Source organism: Melanostigma gelatinosum, assembly GCF_949748355.1.
Source record: "Melanostigma gelatinosum genome assembly, chromosome: 13".
NCBI classification, from domain to species: domain Eukaryota; kingdom Metazoa; phylum Chordata; class Actinopteri; order Perciformes; family Zoarcidae; genus Melanostigma; species Melanostigma gelatinosum.
In genome coordinates this window covers 17,893,604-17,912,759 of record NC_136646.1, presented here as the reverse complement: position 1 = coordinate 17,912,759, position 19,156 = coordinate 17,893,604, and the positions used below count along the sequence as shown (strand labels likewise).

The window sequence follows — 19,156 nt, the reverse complement described above, 5'->3', positions numbered from 1 at the left end:
AGTGAGTGGAATCTGCTGTACCATGAAATTATACTTTTTAACTGAACTTTATGTCATATTTTTCCCATTTAAAACCAGACTTTGCTGTGAGGTAAACATGTATCAAGTGTTTTAGCTCATATCCTTATCTAGCCTTATGTTTTTGTCACAGTTTTATCATTCAACTTGACTTTTACAATATAGTCCCACTATCTGCATCAAAATACCAAGAAATCAGACAAGCCAAATATATAAAACATATAAATGTTGTGTGAAATGGGAATGTAGCATCTGAAACATGCTTGTGTAACTTTTCAGTATATTATTAATATTCCAATCATTGACAAAAAGGAGTTGATTTTTAAACAGTTCATGACGCAGATCCCAAACTTGTCGGTAAATGCATGACATTTTCCCTTTTGCAAGTGCACTCTTGTAACAACAGCGCATGTGATGAAGAAACGCTGGATTAATGAGAAAGAGAGTCAGTGTGCAGCAGGTCAGTGGGGCAACTCCACCTCGACTCTAACCTTAAGCACCAAGGTCTGTGTGATTAGCAGGCACGGAGATATTTGTGTGCACACCTCAGGTCAGCACGCTCAGTGTTACATCCTCAGCTCTTACAACCAGACCTCACTGAAGACCCATGGCTGATGAGAAGATGGAGATGGGTGAAGTCGGGGCGTCTCTCATGTCTTCAGAGTCTAAGCCGCCTCCAGTCAGACCTCCGAACACATTTGAGAGGCTATTTCAGCCCTGTCTGGGCGAGCTGGTGGGAACTACTTTCTTCGTGTTTATCGGGTGTGTGTCGGTCATAGAGAATGTGGAGTCGACAGGCAGGCTTCAGCCAGCTCTGGTGCACGGTCTGGCTGTAGCCGTTCTGGTGGCTTGCATGGCTGAGATCAGGTGAGGAGCATCAAGTTTATTGTGCACCATGGATAATGACTGTTCTTTTTATTTGGCATAGAATTATTTCCTGAATGCTGAATGGACAACTCATCACATTTTCATCAGAAACAGGATTTCAAAAAAATGTAATCTGGCTTTGAGTGCAAATATTCTTATTTTAATCATGAATTGTTTTGAAACATAACAAAAGCATTATCCTTTCACATTATTCTGCACATTTCAGGAAAGTTGGAACATTATAGAAAAGAGTGGTGTGAATGAATCAGTCCTGTATACCCATGCATTCATTAATTCCATCTGTGTTCAACTGTTTAATCCTCTGTAAATAATGCCCCAAAACTATGAACTTTGTATCCCTGTAGAAGTTGCTAACCTAAAGACAACATTGCCAAAAACTCAGAAGTTTACCTGCAGAACGTCATTTTTTTGTCTTGACTTTTGTCTCCACAGTGGAGCCCATTTCAACCCCCCATTCACCCTAGCCATCTATCTATGTGGGGGGATGGAGCTGAATATGGTGGCCCCGTATCTTGCAAGCCAGTTGGTGGGAGGGGTGCTTGGAGCTGCTATGGCGAAGGTGAACCTGTCTCATTTTTGTGCCATGAAAACATCCATCTCAGACTCTCTTATGTGTGCATGAAGTAGACTTGAATCATTGCTGTTGCCAACAGGCAATGACCTCAAGAGAGAACTTCGCCAAAGCCCACGGGGCCGCGTTTGCTCTGCTGCAGCCAGACAGTGAAATAGGGGGAGCTGTGTTTGGAGAGGTCGCCATGACTTGCCTGGTCACCATGGTGGTGCTGCTGGGGGCTGTCAACGCCAAGACCAGAAGCCCCATGGTGCCATTTATGGTGGGATGCACTGTTATCATCAACATCTTGGCTGGGTGAGTCAAAAATTAGAGCGAGAGGAAAAAGAATTGTGAATCTAGAGTCAAGTGAGATAAGTAGAGTACATTTTTACAATAAAGTGGAAGAATATGAGGGACATCTTGCAGTACAATTCTGTCATGTGGGGCTGCATCCATGGTATTTTACAGGTTTGTCCAAAGAATTTAGGATATCCCATTTGATTTGCATATGTCTACATCTCACATAGGACCATATATGTCATGCTCATGCTTCAGCAGCAATGCAAATGCAGAAATATACAATGAGGGAGGATTCAAATTCACGTAAATGTTGTTTTCTAAATAACGGGGAAACTCATCTGAATATCTCATACCTGTTTGTTTTGCCAGTGGAGATGTATCTGGCACCTGCCTGAACCCAGCCAGAGCCTTCGGTCCAGCCATCGTGACCAACTACTGGGATTATCACTGGGTCTACTGGGTGGGGCCCATCACAGGGGGCCTGATAGCTGCTGCACTGGTTCGGTAGGTGCAACACAACATTCACACATTACACTTTAAACTTAAGGATTCCAATGTTCCTGTATTTGGTTGAAAGAGTCATTACTGACTGAATGTACAACTTTCTTTCTTTTTTTGCAGACTCCTCCTTGGAGACAGGAAGATTCGACTCATTCTGAAATAAGATCCCGTGTGCATGAACTTTAGTGGGATACATCATGAGATGGGTTAATCATCCACTGTTACAATATAACCCCTTCTCCACTGAGATGTTTGTGTGCGATTATATGCTTTCTTTGCTGATAATTAAAGATACTTGTGTTTGTTTTCGGCCACGTTAAGTGTGCATCTTGACTCTTGATTCTCTACGTACAAGTGACGGAGTTTTAATGGTTATAAAACAAAGCTTGCAAGCTGGAATGTAATGTTAATAAATGTGCCACTAAGTGGAGAAACAATAGTCCAGTATTTTACAGAAATACTATGATGAAATAATAAGCCTCCTCACAACTTTTTGAATTATTACTTTACTTTGACATTTTTTACATACAATACAAACATTTTTTACATATATGCTGTCACTTTTGTATCACTTTTGCTGGCACATTATGCCTTTTATTGACATTCTAATGACTTTTTATCACTTTTCTATACATGCGGTACTACGACTTTTTCAACTATACTATCCCATGACTTTCTTTAGACAAGGACATTAGGTTAATCTAGTTTTGAACCAGGTGCATGAGTGATGGCTTTCATATGTAGAGCTCTAGAAAAACTCTCAAACTCATTACTTTTTGAATTGAGAAGATTTCCAAAAAAGCTTGTGCTAAAATTCAATTACTTCAAATATTCACCCAATAGTGCTGCTCAACGTTAAAAGGAGACCAAATGGCAACCTTTTCAAAGCCAAGAGACATCTCTTCTACAGCTTTGTGTCCCGGGAACTCTCCCTGGTCTCTATAGCTCGAGCGGTGAATGCCTGTTCGGCACTAGAGAGTGTCATGCTGTTTCCATATTGTACCCCATGGCCTCCCCACAGCAGTGGCCCACATGGGAAAGCAGGCCAGGCGGTGGGATAAACCAATTACCCCCCCCAAGTCTGGGTGGACTCCTGCCGGTACACCACGCAGCAACTCCGGGCCGAGCCCTCCTGGGCTCGTTCCCCATGAGAGCCTGCTGGAATTCCCAGAGATCAGAATTGTGTGGTCTCAAAAGCCTGCAGAGAGGCGATACTTTGCTTGGAAGTTTGACATGGCGGCACCCTGGGAAAGTAATGAGGGTGGAGAGACTGCTAACTGGGCTCCTGTAGGATGAAACAAGTTTTGGAAAGCTTGAATTTTGGGCAACATTTATCAAAATAATTAGTTTTTGCAGTCTTTACCATGTCTTACATACATAGATACACCGAAAATGTTACCGGTGATTTTAAAAATGTATCTTAAAAAAAAACTCTGCCAGAGAGTCAGAAGTGAGATCTATATGAGGTTGAGATGTTTTTAATGTAATTACATGGTGATTTTCTAAAATAAAAATTGAAAGAAAAGAGAAGCATACAAAGAACAGCAATAGAAAGTCATACTTAAAAAAAAAAAGATATAGAGCAGAAATATACAAGAGGACAAATAGGCATTCCTCCTCTAGCTTCTTGGATTCATGATCCCTGATGGTTTCTAGATGACAGCAGCTGTGACAATGGTCATTATGTCTGCCAGAGGCCTTGTCACTGCAGGGTCATTGTGTGGTCCCCATTCACCACACAGTCATTTACACTTTCATTGGCAGCTATTTAGTCCTCATAAAAAGTTCAACACACCAATTTGTGAGCCCTGCTCAGCCAAGGAGAAGTGTGGAATAGGCAAAGAAAGCAGTTGCTTTTAAAGTCAATTAATTGTTCCCCTCTTCTGGGAGGGGCTGAGGGGGAGGATCCCCGAGCTTTGGGGCCTCACATCTGTCCATTCGTCTTCTCGGCCATGGAGGGGCCACACAACTCAAAAGAAAACTCCAATTCAATCTGCTCAGAGCTTTTCTCCGTCTAAGTAGATTTTGTATTTCATTTTAGGGCTATCCTATTGTCATAAGAATCTGATTACAGGGGAAAAGATGGGACGCAGAAGGAAAAGGGGCTAAATAAGGTTGTAGGACACTTCAGCTCTAAATCGCACTCTCCTCAAAAAACTGAAATTATGCAGCGTATGATGGGAAATGGGGGTGTTAGTTCATTTAAGCCTTTACCCAGTCCCTTAAGGGGCCAAAGTATTCTTGTGAGCCAGAGGGCCTCATGAAATTTAGATTTTGATGCACTGTTCACTTATAAACACTTCATCAGGCGCACAGCTACATAAACTGACCAGATTCTCTATGAAAAAGAACTCTGCAAATTACAATGTTGGAAATTAGATTTTTCTTTTTATTTATTGTGTTGCAAAAACAAACACGATGTGAATTGTAGATTTTTATCTGATGATAAGAAATGTTACGGATCACCATGTTGTTAATAAAATGGGAAAATGTTGGTTTTCATGCCAAATTTTGGATTAAAATATTGAGTGTCACTGACAAAAACTGAGACTTACAGACTTATTTAATTATTATGTCCATATTAGCTGAACTTTTATCAAAAGTCTCAATTACTAAAAGATAACATGTAGTCTCTGATTTAATTTTGTAAAGTTACTGTGATGTCAATATGGAAATTGAACAGATGTAAGTGAAAAATAATTTTCCTTTTTTCAAAATAAAAGAAATATGCAATTCTTTCAACATTTGCATCAATAAAACAAATGTGATCACTAATACAGTTGAGAATTTATTTTGCATTATAAACATTATAATTCTGAATTAGATGCAAAAACATTGCGTAGGGTGCAACACAAATAAATAAACAAAACAAAGAGGATTTCAAACTGAGGCACAGATGACTGAGAGTAAAAATAACTTCTCAAACATGGATGTACAACAAGCCTATATTCACTACAACAAACTGGCATGTGGCTGTGCTTCATCCTTTCTTCCCACCTCAGTTCAGGGGGCAATTGTCACACAGAGCCAGCAAAGTGAACAACGGTTGATGTGGAGAGCAGCACAAAGAGAGAGCAGCAACCCAACCCCTTCTCACCCTCCCAGGAACAAGGCAGTGATGGGAGGGAGACAAAGGAATGCCCTATCTGAGCCTCAGTGCAGGAGGCCCTGCTGTTTGCCCTTGCGCTGCTCCTCTAAATGTGAATTTTTTTTTTACCGGCAATTCAAAGACTTTGTCCATGCTAGTGATGCTAGATGCCACCTTTCTGGCACATGACAACATTACAGGGATTCCATAGTAGAGCTCAAACACCAAACTTCCTCAGTCCAAAGGGAAGTCACAGGAATTCTGACGCGCTGCCCAGGCGGTCTGGTAGACAGACAGGAAGTCTTTGTATCGCGGGGCACACCCTAACCAAGCTTCCCCAAAGTGTTCTGAACCTGTGAAGAGAAACTCTCCAGCCCCAGGCTTCACGTGGCACTGCATGAGTGTGTGGATGTGTCCACGCCAAGACGGCACGGAAGGAGGAGATCCAGAGGCCGACGCTTGCTGCTCAAACACTCCACTGCGCTGCCAGTAAACCCTCTCTGCTGACACCTCCACCAGCGACGTCTGACGTTCAGAGTCGTGGGAGACGTTGTTGATGTGGCCTCGAACCACTGAAACAAAAAAACAGAACATTTTCTACAAATGTTTCAAAGAAATTCAATGAAAAATCTGAAAAACAAGCGTGTTTTCGATATAGAACTCTTAGAAGCTTCCTTCGTGATATCTTTTCTATCCTTGTTTTTCTACATTTACACCGTAGCTGCTCATCCAACCCTCTTCAGAATGAACATTAAGGAACATAAATGAAGCCCAATGGGCCTGTTACTTCTGCTCTAAAGCACAGGTCTCTCACATTCTGCAGCTCCCCCCAACATCGCAACACCCCTTCATAGTCATAGTATGTCCTAAACAAGTCATAGAATAGTGTGTCATGAAAAGTAATTTTATGGTACCACTCGTATTTATGTCAGTATGTTTTTCATGCTACTGAGATCCAACATTTACAAGTTGGATATCTCACAGTGGTTGCTCGGACTAAATCTCATTTATATTCAGTTTTCTGTGTTTGTAACTCTGGCTAAACCTTGCATTACATTACTTTCTAGCTCCAGTCTATCAGTGGGAATGGTGTTCTGTCAGTGGTACAGATCAGGGTTCGTAGAGTGAGATTATTATGTACCCACCAAAGTCACTGTTGCAGATGGCCATGAGGAGTTGTGTATTATTGCAGGGTTGGCATGAAGCTGTGAATGAAGAAAACAACAGAGAAAATATCATTTAATGATGAAACTCGCATCAAATCTGTGAATCGTTCACCCTCTCCCCAACCACGCATGACCCAAAGCTCTATGGCTGACATTGACTGATGTCCCTTCTCCTCCCTTCCCCTCCACTGACTTAAAATCTGATGCACATACCAGCTTCATTCATCTCCTCACATCAAAGAAAGAAGAAACCAGGGCTTCAATGAAGGAATGTTGCTCCTATGTTTAAGCGCTCTGCCCACCACAGCGCCTCCAGATCAAAAACCCTCCCTAGTCTTGACCCCGTGTTTGACTCTTATTGTATCTGCCTAATTGAATGACCCTTTGCCAATGCAGGAGACAGCAGGAGTCAAACACCTCTGCCAGTCTGGCAATTCAGAAAAGATAAGCAGCTGTCTATTATGGACATAGAATGACATCACCGCGGCGGGGACAGGCCCTCACACATGGATAAATGCAAATAAACAGACACGCACAATGAAATGGCATTCGTGGAATCTGCAAAGTATTTGCGGTCTCAATTCAGGCCCCTTGGCCCGGTGCCCTTCAGCCGCCCTGTGGTCTGCTCTGTCTTCGCTGCTTTGTCTCCCCGATGGAAACCAGACGGCCAGACAAAACACGCAACTGACCAGCAGCTGCATGCCCAGTCAGCATGATATACTGTAATCAAATTACCACTATTTCTCATAGGAATTAGGACTGGTCAGTACCGCACACTTAACGACAGGTAATGCAGCACATGGCTTTAAAATTGAATTTCGAAATTTTGAAAATTCGAATTTGTGGTACCACTTTCTAATGAGGCACCCTTTATAAAAGGTTTGGCTTTTAAGTTGTAACTAACGGCTTAAGTGTATATGCACTGATGCTTTATCAAACTATACATCATGAATATGATCATATTTTTGGTTACCGGGTTGTGAAATTAATAAATGCTTAGTAAGTTTTGTATGAATAGATTTTGGTCATGATCCTCTGCAGCCCTTCTCCAAAAGGTAAGTGGTTATATGGTCCCTTCAGAAAAAAGGGAATTTTCACAACCTGGCAACTCAAACGTTGATTATAAATATGTCACTCAGTGAATGATTCACTAAACATTAATAATGCCATTTGTTAACACTTTATACTGAACCCTAAATAGGGGTGCGAATGTATGAATTGATATTTATTGGATCTTCATGAAGCAAAATGAAAGAGGGTCCACTCACCCTGAAGCCCGGTGTGGCCAACGTTGGGTGCAGCACTCCTGTTGCTCAGCAGCTCATATCTGAAGCCTATCGTACGTCTGCTCCAGGATCCAACACTCTGTGGGCTGGACTGGAGGTAGATAGCGGGCCTGTGCGGACCATCTGCCCGGAAACAGAAGACCTGCTGCTCGGGCCGCCCGCCCTCCGTCAGCAACAGCTCCAGCTCCCCGGCGCGTTCGATGAACACGCTGGCTCCATGGAGAGAGGGCGATGGTTTGATGCAGACAGTGGTGCGCCTGGCGCTGGACAGGTTGGGCTCCAGGACCACTCGGAGAGCCTGGCCCGGATAGATCCAGCGCACTGAGCCCTCTGTGCAGCGCAGCTGCACCTGGAGTACAATCCTGGAGTCCACACCAGCTGCGAAACCGCTGAATCGGCGGGAAAAACCGAGGAATTAAAAATTCAACAATGTGAAATTGAAATGACTGCTATGCCTATGGCATGTATTACATTAATACTAATGGCGTTATCAATTATTAATAAGTGATATGCAGATGCTCTTATGCGCCACGAATAAGAACAAAGGTTGCAGAACATTTAATTAACTGCGGACTATCTTTTCTATTTTATAATGATGCAGTTATAAATGTAAATTCATTAATAGATGCTCATTTGCTACTATCTAATTATATATGCACTTGTACATGTGAATAATTAATTAATACAATTGTTTTTATCATCAAGTCTGCAGTTGTAAGAGTTGGCCAGATTGTCTTCAGCCCTTCAAATTGTGATAAAAATGTCCCTCTTTTAAAGCTGAATCCCTGCAGTAATGACATGAGCTCCTCACCTTCCAGTCCAGTTGCACAGATCAGTTGCACAGCTCCGTAAATGAAGACCCAAGATCAAAATAATCATTCTACGCAACATCTCACCCACATAAAGACACAAATTCAGACAGAAGTTGACGGTAGTGCATGGCTAGAGAGTTCGGCCGTAAGTCATCGAGAGTACGCGCGCTCTCAGCTTCACTAGATGCTCTATGGTGAAGCTGAGAGAGAGAGAGAGAGAGAGAGAGAGAGAGAGAGAGAGAGAGAGAGAGAGAGAGAGAGAGAGAGAGAGAGAGAGAGAGAGAGAGAGATTGAAAAGGAGCCTTGGACCATCTGTTAACATCTAGAACACCTTTCTGCACAATAATTCCTTTACCTCCGAGAGACTGTCCGAGTATTATTTCACTTTTACACAAGTTAAAGGCTACTTTGCATTTAATAGCCTACATTTAAATAGCATTGAAGTGACAAAAATGTATCAAATTGAGATTAATTTGACCACCTTTCCTCCAAAAGCATGAGTCAAACATTACGTGGCGGACCCTGCTTTAAGAACAGTTCATCTAATCTTTATGAATTTACCAAAGGCCAGCTATAGAAAAACACAAACAAATGCAGTGTGCATCTGTGCTGGAGCTTCATCTAGTGGCGGGATGACGCAACGCACAAAGCCCCCACATCTGGAGGACTAAAGTCTGCTGCAGCCCTTCAGCCGGCAGAGTCTGTAACTCAACAACCACTAATATTCTAGATGAGTAACGTAAGCAGCTTTCAGCAATGATTAATCCACTATGGATGAGTGGTTTCACTTCGTTTTAACTTGTGCGAAAGATAATTTGGCACCGTTTCAAGGTCCTGCTGGTGGCGACATCTTGTGGCGGTAAAGTCTGTGGAGCGTGACCATGGCAGGCCGCCCTGAGCGCTGATGGCTGCAGCCTCTCTCCAGGTTTGCTTCTAGCTCCCGGCAGCATCAGATCAAAGGGCTGAGGTTCTTGATGGGTATGTCGTTGAGTAAATTACACTCATATGGAGAATTTGACCAGATGTCGTCACAGCTGCAGGAAAAGCCTGCGCTGCTCAAAGTAAATCCTGAAGTTTGTGTGATTTTATCCGTCACGACTTTTGGAAATATAGGACGCATATTGACAAAACATTTTGAGATGAATACAGAATATGCGATAAATTTTAGACACTGCAGAGTTGGCAACGTTGCAGAACATTTTTTTATTAACTTTGCACATGCATTTCTAAAAACTGCACTTCACCATTAAACCACAAGACCAAATTGAGATATTGGCCTATAAACCACATTTTAAATGACCATCGGTGAGACAGAAAGCAGACGGACAGTTCTCACAGGAGTACCGGATGGTCAGATTGGGTCATGTGTCTCAGAGAGACAAAGCAAAGTCAAATGAATGGAGGCTTTGTGCCTGGAAGAAGTGGCCTCTGGATCCTGGAGCATTCATATATTGTAACGGCCTGAAGGATCAAGGTGATCCGAATGGTGTGCTGACAGAAACCATCGTCATTGATTGAAAACATTACGGCCTATACGTGATCTTACAATTACAGTTTAACGCATTCAAAAATAAATTAGAAAATCAACTCCGATCATATAACCAGACACGAGGTCACAGTTTGGGAAACACTTCCTGTGATTCAGCCTCTATGTTCTGTGCATACAGTAATCAAATGGCTCATTGATGTCAATATGTAATCATAGTAACGTCATCATCATCATCATCAAACTGTCGACACTAACTCACTCATAGCCTCGCGATCAGCTTTAAGGCCGAACTCGCCCTTTGCTGTCTGACCGTCTGCAATCTTACGAACGAGATGTTATGATGAAGATAATGGTGATGATGATGAAACAAGAAGAATACGCGTGTACATTTTACTTCGGTCCACCAACGCCTCACAGTTCTGAGATGTGGGCTGTTTATATTTGCATAGGATATGATTCATAGCTTTCCAACTGCAACTTGCAAAACAAAAAAAGGAAAAGAAATTCAGATTAACGTGAATGCCAATTAACAACAGGACTTCTTGAGCGTGACATCAGGCCCTCGTGGTGTGATTTGAACCGGCGTGATCACAGAAACATAGTCTCGTGTGACACAAAGCTCCCCTTTCAAAATGACTGTCAAAACAACTATTTTTTTATAAATACAAATTTGCACATTTTAGCTTTTGCATGTGTTCAAATATGTTCCCAAAATCGTTGTAAAGAGTATTTCGTACAAACAAAATCTTGCTCAGCAGGAATTATAACACAAAAAAAACTTCACAAAAATCCTGTATTCCACCGTCTAGTTTTAGATTCGGAACTAAAAAGGACAGATCATTTATTTAAGTCTTCTAAATATGTTGACGCTGGAGTTTAATTTTCTTGAAAAGTGAGATTGATTATTTCAATGGTTTGATGCATCCAAACATTAATAATAGCTTTGGGAATTAAGAACCATGTCACGTGGCTTTTTAGTTAAAACATGGCTGGAAATGATCTTCAAAACCCAGACTAACTTTGGGTGGAACTCGGATCAAACTTTGTAACTTTAAAATCCTTTTTGAGGGAACACCGTCACAAGCAATAGTTGGATGCATTTTAGTAGACTTATTGTGGGATTATTTCAAAAAAAAAATCATAGGATATGGCTTTTTATAATGAATGACAAAAAAGACAAAAAAAGTTTCATCTTAAAATGATAGGACCGAGTACAAAAACATGAACTCACATTCACTTTCACTTTTTTATTTTCTCAGCAGCGTATTAAATATTTGTATACACACGTTTGACAGTTACATAGAAAAAAATATAGTATTACAGTCAGCGTGTTAGTTAGTAGCTTGTTAAACAATTATTGACGCATATATTAGCTTCCTCTGACCTACATCCGAAGTACATGCGCCTACTTATCTTTTCTCCCTGAAAAAGCCTTTCTCGGTGTTGCTTTCTCTGACGGTGACTGTCAACAAGTTCATAGTGACATCCGTCACGGTCACAGTGTCCAGACTGGTGAAACTGGGGGTCCAGGTCGAGGCTGCTCGCGCGGACTGATCCTGGATGGACTCGGACTGTGTCGCGATGACAGCAGGTTGTTCCCGGGGCAGACCGCGCTCCTTCACCTGGTGTTTCCGGTGTTCCGCGGAGCTGCTGGGCCGAGGAATCGACAACCTGGACAAACATTTAGTCCTGTGCGTCCCCTGATCACTTTCGCACCCATCTGGACTGAATGCGCAGCTGTAAGACAGACCTGCGTGTCTCCGCACGCTGCTGTGTTTGGGCGTTATCGTGGTCTCCTCTTGAAACCTCCTGGTCAGCTGGATGAGGCTTTGATCTGACGTCTCTCCGTGCTGGAGCAAGCGTCGGGGCATGTTGGACAAATCGTGTGACCCCGGCTCCTCCGGAGGCCTGCTCCGTTTGGTGTCCGGCTCGACTGAGCTGCCTCCGTCATCGTTATCGTAATTTAAATGCGGCTTCGGTTTGCGCCCTCTCTTTTTGGGGAACCGAACGGCTTCTTGGACTGTGGCAGGAGCTGGTGGAGTCGGCCTGGGCCTCCTCTCGAGCTCTGCTGGTCGGATGTGGACACTTTCCCCTCTGTTGACCGAGCTCGGTGGGTAGATTGTAGGAACCACGGTGCGTAAACCCTCCCGGGCCCTCGGTGTTATGACAAGCTCCGGGACAGGATAGGAAACCTGGATCCCCCTCGGAGCCTCTCGTCTGAATTCATACGCCTTTTCTTTGGCTTTGGCCTGCGGACAGAGCAAATACCGTTTATGAGAGGAGCTGTCAGATGAAAATTTGAAGTCTTCAGAGGAAATTTAAAGTTTTAGGAGAAGCAGCTGCAGATCAGACTCGTTACACTGAACGCCCAACGCTTCGTCCTGAAACTGCTTTGCATTTAAATGCATGTTAGACACATACAACTAATATGTTGAGTGTTTAAAACTAGACAAGCAGCGTCCCAAACTTAACCTTATAAAAACACCGGGTAAATTCCACTCGTTTATTTTTTAAATTCAAGTCCAACAGTTTGAAAAAATAATCCATACTGTAGTTGTCATGTCTTGGAAATGACTCCTCATCTGTATCGCCTCAGTAAGGCGAGAAGATTGAATGAAACCCTGAGATATGCGCATCAAAAGATTCACTGCACCTTCAGGAGAAATGTCTCGGGTTTGGGGCCCCTCTTCTTCGGCCCGAACAGCTCCCTTTCGCGCTCCCTGATGAATGAAAACCATTGAGAGTCATCGGGCATTTACATTTTTTTTAAATGTATTCTATAATTACATCAGAAAATTGAATTTTCCAAGTAGGATATACTCTGGCAGTATTTGAGTGATATTGGTTTATTTTTTAGAATTTGTTTTATTTGAATAAATTAAGTTATAATGAAATAACGTGTCAGAATACAGCAGATGACCTGTTGGTGATAAGAAAATGGCAGCACACATTGCAACTGTGTGATATGGAAACAGACTTAACTCGCACCACTGACACTTGTTACCACTTCCTTTGCGAAAACTAAAGATTTACAAGATTCACATGTAGACTCAGTGCGTCATTCAGATGGACGTTACTGTGGCACCGAATGCGCGGTACTGTCGTTTCTGCACGTAGAGGCCTACTGCTGCGCTGTCAAACCCTCACCTCTCCTCGAAGGCAGCGAAGAGACGTGCATCCAGAATGTTTTCCTCCGGCTCCCAAGTGCTGTACCTGTGTCCCAACAACAAGGAGGAGAGGTGTTTGTTGCCATGCGTTCGGCGAATAGCAGGTCAACGCGCGCACACACGCGGTGGAAGACTTTTATCAAAGCGAGTTTGCGGCTTGCGCTGCGATTACTACTAGCGGGCAGTGACACATGGTGAACCCAGCCATTGCTAACGCTAGTGAGGGCTTCAATGCATCCCGGTGGGGCTGAAGCGCAGACATTCACAACCCTTCAACGGGTGCACACGAGCCTCCGGGCATATGGTAGACTGCACCACAGCACACACAACAGATGATATGATTTAAAAACAAACATCCACGAGCGGAATAACCGAGGTGGTGCAGTTGTTCGAGCGGCCAGAGTGGAGCGCTGTCCTTCACAGCCTCGGCTACAATACTCACTTCTGAGACCAGCCCTTCCATTTCACGAGATATTCCCAGCGACCCTGCAAAACAGATCCGTAATAGATTCAGGTTAGGATTGCCTACTGGCGCCGTTCAAGCAAATGGTTGCGTAATAGGTGTGCAGACAGCCTGTGGGTGAAAAAAGAAGCGAATACCCGTCTGATTCGCCGTTTAATGATGGACTCTGCTGCGAAGACGCTCTCACCAACAGCCGAGAGCTCCATGATTCACCACACACCCCGTTTATTTCTGTCTCTTTTAATATTTTAGTCGTCCCCGTGTCCTCTTCGGGTTGCTTTAATTCCGCATATCCCATAATACGCAATGTGGAGAGGACGTCATCACGTCTTTTTCTGTTGCCAGGCACCGCAGTCGGAAGGACGGATCGCGGTGCAGCACATTGGCTCAGTTGTTGCTACGTGCTCCGGGTTTCTGAGTGAAGGGGAGGAGTCCCGCTGCTCTGGCTGCTGTACAGGAATGTCTGGCACAGTGGGACAAGCAAAACCAGAGGCTCCCGGAGCAGATCCACGGAGCCCCTGAGATCCCCAAGGGGAGTCTATAGAGCCCAAACCAAAAGAAACGTTTTTTTAATTTCACCTTCTTTCAAAAAAAAGAAGAGAGATTAAATCAGAGAGAGGAGAGTGACTGCAAGGTTTCATCCACAGGCGCAACACATCTGAATCTGAACACATTTACACAAGACATCTATCTGTATATATCAGTCTGTATATGTTCAAGCATTAACATTTTAACAATACAATTCAAATCAATATCATTACAATATAAATCCATGCATTAAAATGTGCCAAAAAGGAACATAAACGGTCAGATATCAGCCCCATTTAAGATCAAACCTTTCGAGTAACCCTCAGACAAGCCTTGGTTGAGATCTAAAGGTTCATGACTGATTGTTAAAAAATTATTTGTTTATACAATCTACTGCAATACAGTTTCATTTATAATCCCAGATTTTCAGGTGCTGCATATCAAAAGAAAATAGTCCACGTGCCACAATGTAATGCCATGTCACGCGTAATTGGACATTTGCGCTTTACGATTTTACGCACGCTGTGGGGGAAAAAACACCCTTCAAATAACACTATTGGTTTTTAATGATCATTCCAGAAGCTATATATTTTTTCACATGAAGCGACGTCAGTTTGTTTATAATCATTATTATATGATATTAGAAGACGAACCAATTAAGAGGAAATATGGCCCAAAACAGCCGATTTTTTCACTCAAAAACAAGTCGATTATTCACATCCTTCTCATTCAGAGGGCGGTTAATGACATTATTTTAAGGCCTGGATGAGTTTTGAGACTCGGGAAGATTTGAGTCAAGGTGTAACTTGCTTAACTGGACTACATCCAGCAGGGCAGGGTGTGATTTACCTGCATTTAAATTATATCATCATATCATATCATCATCAACTAAATGTGAAAAAAAATCCACAAAATATTGAGAGCCAATAAATGGAAGAATACTTTGTGCATTTACTGCCAGTAAATATATCTTAGAGAAGATTTAATTGAATCTTTTTAAAGGCTAAATGTCGTCATGAGGGCCTGTTGTTACTGAAATGTTGGTTATTGACGGCAGTGGTAATTCAGAAACATTATTTTAATTATTATTTGTATTGTTATTATTGTGTTTTATCTATTATTTCCGGGGTTACCTCACAAATAAAACTAAGCACTTATAATTTAATTCAACATAACATGTTTGTATTTCTGCACTCAGCAACGTATTATTAATATTATCATTATCATTATTATTATAGTTGTAGGTTTTTGCCCAGCAGCCAGTTTTCTGGAATATATTGAACCACTAATATGGTCGTGATGACAACATTTACTCGGAATATTAGTCACACAAATTAACCACAAACATGGAAAAGGGGAGAGTGGAACTGCAACGTCTTTTTCTGTGGGCCTCAGGTACATTCTTTTTTACAATCATCAGATTTTCATTTTAAATGATAAGGAAAATAGAATCATAATTACAAAGTTGTCCTAAATCTTAGATTTTGCCAAGAGACACGTCAGCGTATCTTAATCTTGCAGTCTTTCTACCTGCTGAGGCCTCCGGGTCATGCACATTATCCATCCAACTGAGCTAAACGGGAGTTCAAATTACACTTTAAAAAAGAATCAAATTAATTGAAAATGCGAGACACAAGAAAGCAGGGACACAATACTGGATCGTTTTCATTTTAAGATTTTTACTTCGATTGTCTTCCTCTTTTCCAGTGTATCTATTTCAAATGAATACAATATGTAGCTTGTGCAGAAGAGTTTATGCATTAAATGAATATAACAGGGCTCCGATCCCCGCATCAGCACCATCCACGCCTTTGTGTTGATGCTGGGGGCCAGACAACTAATGATTTGGCCACTGTGGCGATTGCAGCTTTCACAAGCAAATGCAGCTAATATGTGATATTATACAAATAAATATTCACAGTTATTTGACAAAAATTGACTGCGAAATCTTTGTATTATTGAGAAATATTGCCAACAAATGCATTGCTCTCCATTCCTTCTTGATCTGCGCTCATCATGTTGTGTTAACCCTGAAATCCCGACGTCTTATTTTCGTAACATTACGCACATTAAAGTAAACAGGCTGGGTTTCAATCAATTGCAATAATTTGTGAGGTTAATTCGATGTGGGATAATGTACTGCAGACATGTGACATGAACTGGCAGCATAAGCAGGGAGGCTGTATGTTTGTCCGTGTTCATTCTCGATCACGTTCAACATGCTGAACTATGCGTGTATATATGTACATTTACTGCTATCTGTTTAAATTCTCCCCGGTGTGGAGCAGACAAAGGCGGGCGCGCCGCGGACAAAAGATGCGTTGTGGCTACCGTAGAAATATGAACCACCATTTTGATAGTCATAGCCTGTAGACCGGCATTTCCTGTCGGTACTGTAATGAAGAGCCTGCACGGTTTGTGTTCGGAGAGAAAGGCGGCTGGTGCGTGCAGAGAGCGGGGACTGCTGCGCTGCTGCGGTTCTCCATATTTGGCTGTGAGTCGGTGAAAAGTGAGTCCGCGGGAGCCGCAATGGCGACAGCCGTACATGAATAAACAGTGCTGGCTCTGTGAGAACATTATTGGCTCTCTGGTTTCTGGGCAACTGCTGCGCACAGCTCGCTGTTGACTGTCCTACTTCACCGGGCGACATTTTCTGCTGAAGGTGGCTCACACACAAAAAACACTAAGCGAGAAACTGCGAAGCGCAATGGGGCATTGGGGCATTGAGCGCATATTGAATTAGAAAGCACCCTTTAGCAGCCCGATAGACCACAGCACCAGCTCTCATTTCCCACACGATAACTATTTTAGGATTTTAGCTCACATCTGGTTACATCCGCTTTATCTGGATGAAAATGAAATAAAATAAAGATGCATAAAGGCTTTTTTCTCCATTGTTTTGTGTATTTGGAAAGAAAATACAGGAAGTCAACAGCGACTCCACAATTATTGAACGATCCTTCCATTTTGTATGTTTTAAAATGTCATCTTTTTATTCAGATCTGTTAGATTTACTGAGCAACAGGCCTTCTCCGGGTCACACACTGGGCTTTAAATGATCCAAACGCTCCTGCTGCTGACATGCTCCTGTGAGGCTGCACTGTGCGGGGATGAAACCGACACTGTGCAGACTGCTGGGTGGGTACGACGATAAAGAGGGAATGTGAAACACCACACTTGGTCTATAAATATGTTCCCCCGCTCAACGTTGTTTCAGTTTCCTACGGATGCATGACTGACTGCATAGCTGCTTCAAAGCCATGCACGGCCTTCAGAGAGGGAGAGAGAGAGAGAGAGAGAGAGAGAGAGAGAGAGAGAGAGAGAGAGAGAGAGAGAGAGAGAGAGAGAGAGAGAGAGAGAGAGAGAGAGAGAGAGAGAGAGAGAGAGAGAGAGAGAGAGAGAGAGAGAGAGAGAGAGAGAGAGAGAGAGAGAGATGCGAAGCTGTGTTCGTGGGTTTTGAAACTCCGATAATATCAACTGATATGCGAGTTCCGAAACCGAGAAATGTGTCATGCGTGTCTTTGGTTGCCATGGTTCCATATGGGCCTGTTAGGAGTAATTGATTGGTTGTCATATTTGTTGCTGGTATCGCTCACACAGCCCAAATAACAGCGGACGTTATTTATTTGTTCATTAATAGATTTATTCTGATACTGATTCCACTGACAGCATGTTTGGACTCGAAGATAATTAACTCGTATACTGTTCCCACTTCAGCTGCTTGTTCTAAGTGAAGATGTGTTTGTAGGTCGAAAACGAATGGACCCTGATCGCCTGTGAGATCCATGCGTATTTTAACGCACTTGTAAGCCAGAAAACCACTGTGAGAAATGACTGTTCACTGACAACGAAACAGGATCAGGGAAGTTCAGAGAGAAAGAATAGGTGGAAAAAATGGCTAATCCATCTGATTTAAGTGGACATGTTTCTGTTCTTGCTTCTGTCCTTAAAGGTTTCTCTGTTTGTGTCACATTCTTTAATAAGCAACTCCCATGACTAAACTAAAGAAGACACAACACACGCACACACACATTCCTGGGCCTTTCTATCTCTCAAAACATTCAAGAGTTAATCTGTGTACAAGCCTGATATTCCAGTGTAAGGACAACAATTTCTGCGTTCATTTTCAGATCAAAGTCCTGGTTCGAGGGCTTTTAATGATTCTCTTTAAGTCAAGTCACTTTTAACTATATCAGCCCAAAATCACAGATTTACCTCAAAGGGAGAAATCTGTACAGCACCATCTGTCCTGTGACCCTCGCTTCGGAAGAAACAAAGATAATAGGGAGACAAAGGCAGTGTGTAGAGGATTACCAACATAATACAATTACAGTAACTTACAGCCAAGACAAGACTGAGAGACGCCCACACGTTTGGCAATGTTATGAAAAGCCAGCTGAGGTATGCACCAACGAGTATCTGAAGCTTTGCACACATCGGATTCGTCACAGCTGAACTTGTCCTTTATTGTGTGATAATGATGTCGGGAGAATTGCTGTCATAGTGACACAGCGTTTTACGAGACAACACAGTCCTATTAAAACAAGTTATACAATGATCTGGAACTGCCATGATCATGTTGCACACGCCAATTAAACGTCATAAAACCGACATTCCTAACAGGCACTGTGTTGTGGAAGGCACGCACACTTATTACACAACGGACAAATAGCCTCCATGACGCCTTTCTTCTTGATGGAAACTGAGAGTTACATAACAGCCTTCCCTCCCGTCGTGTTGTGCGTTTACATTCCTGTTTGGGGTCGAGCTGCAGAAGAAGAATAATGCGTGGCTTAAGTTTTAGTAATACAAGTGGCCGGTGCAGTTATGCAATACAGAGGGCCCTTTGTGCAGGATCGTTTGTGATTATGCAACATGATCTGTTTTTCTATGCATG

The 19,156-nt window shown here is 42.6% G+C and overlaps 3 protein-coding genes across 3 annotated transcripts; 1 reads left to right on the top strand and 2 right to left on the bottom strand.

Moving 5' to 3' along the window:
• Window positions 1–625: 625 nt before the first annotated feature.
• On the top strand, window positions 626–2,423 carry aqp8b (aquaporin 8b; the record flags this gene model as incomplete). Its single annotated transcript, XM_079281307.1, has 5 exons — window positions 626–885; window positions 1,339–1,465; window positions 1,560–1,774; window positions 2,129–2,263; window positions 2,381–2,423. The coding sequence occupies 5 exons, from the start codon at window positions 626–628 to the stop codon at window positions 2,421–2,423; spliced, it is 780 nt and encodes a 259-aa protein (XP_079137433.1).
• A 3,159-nt stretch (window positions 2,424–5,582) lies between these two features.
• Window positions 5,583–8,691, bottom strand: LOC306786943 (meteorin-like protein; the record flags this gene model as incomplete). Its single annotated transcript, XM_079281896.1, has 4 exons — window positions 5,583–5,920; window positions 6,494–6,553; window positions 7,783–8,189; window positions 8,612–8,691. 4 exons carry the CDS (start codon window positions 8,689–8,691, stop codon window positions 5,583–5,585), a joined length of 885 nt encoding a protein of 294 aa, XP_079138022.1.
• Window positions 8,692–11,339: 2,648 nt separating this feature from the next.
• cbx8a (chromobox homolog 8a (Pc class homolog, Drosophila)) lies at window positions 11,340–14,104 on the bottom strand. Its single transcript, XM_079281318.1, has 5 exons — window positions 13,869–14,104; window positions 13,711–13,754; window positions 13,249–13,314; window positions 12,755–12,821; window positions 11,340–12,350 (listed from the first exon to the last, which is right to left on the bottom strand). Exons 1-5 carry the CDS (start codon window positions 13,935–13,937, stop codon window positions 11,511–11,513), a joined length of 1,086 nt encoding a protein of 361 aa, XP_079137444.1. The 5' UTR covers window positions 13,938–14,104; the 3' UTR covers window positions 11,340–11,510.
• Window positions 14,105–19,156: the final 5,052 nt, after the last annotated feature.

Coding starts and splice junctions, on each gene's coding strand:
- cbx8a (XM_079281318.1), bottom strand. CDS start 13,937: ATGGAGCTCTCGGCTGTTGGTGAGAGCGTCTTCGCAGCAGAGTCCATC. Junction 13,315..13,710: donor TGGAAGGGCTGGTCTCAGAA/GTGAGTATTGTA, acceptor GTTGGGACACAG/GTACAGCACTTGGGAGCCGG. Junction 12,822..13,248: donor TTCGCTGCCTTCGAGGAGAG/GTGAGGGTTTGA, acceptor TTCATTCATCAG/GGAGCGCGAAAGGGAGCTGT.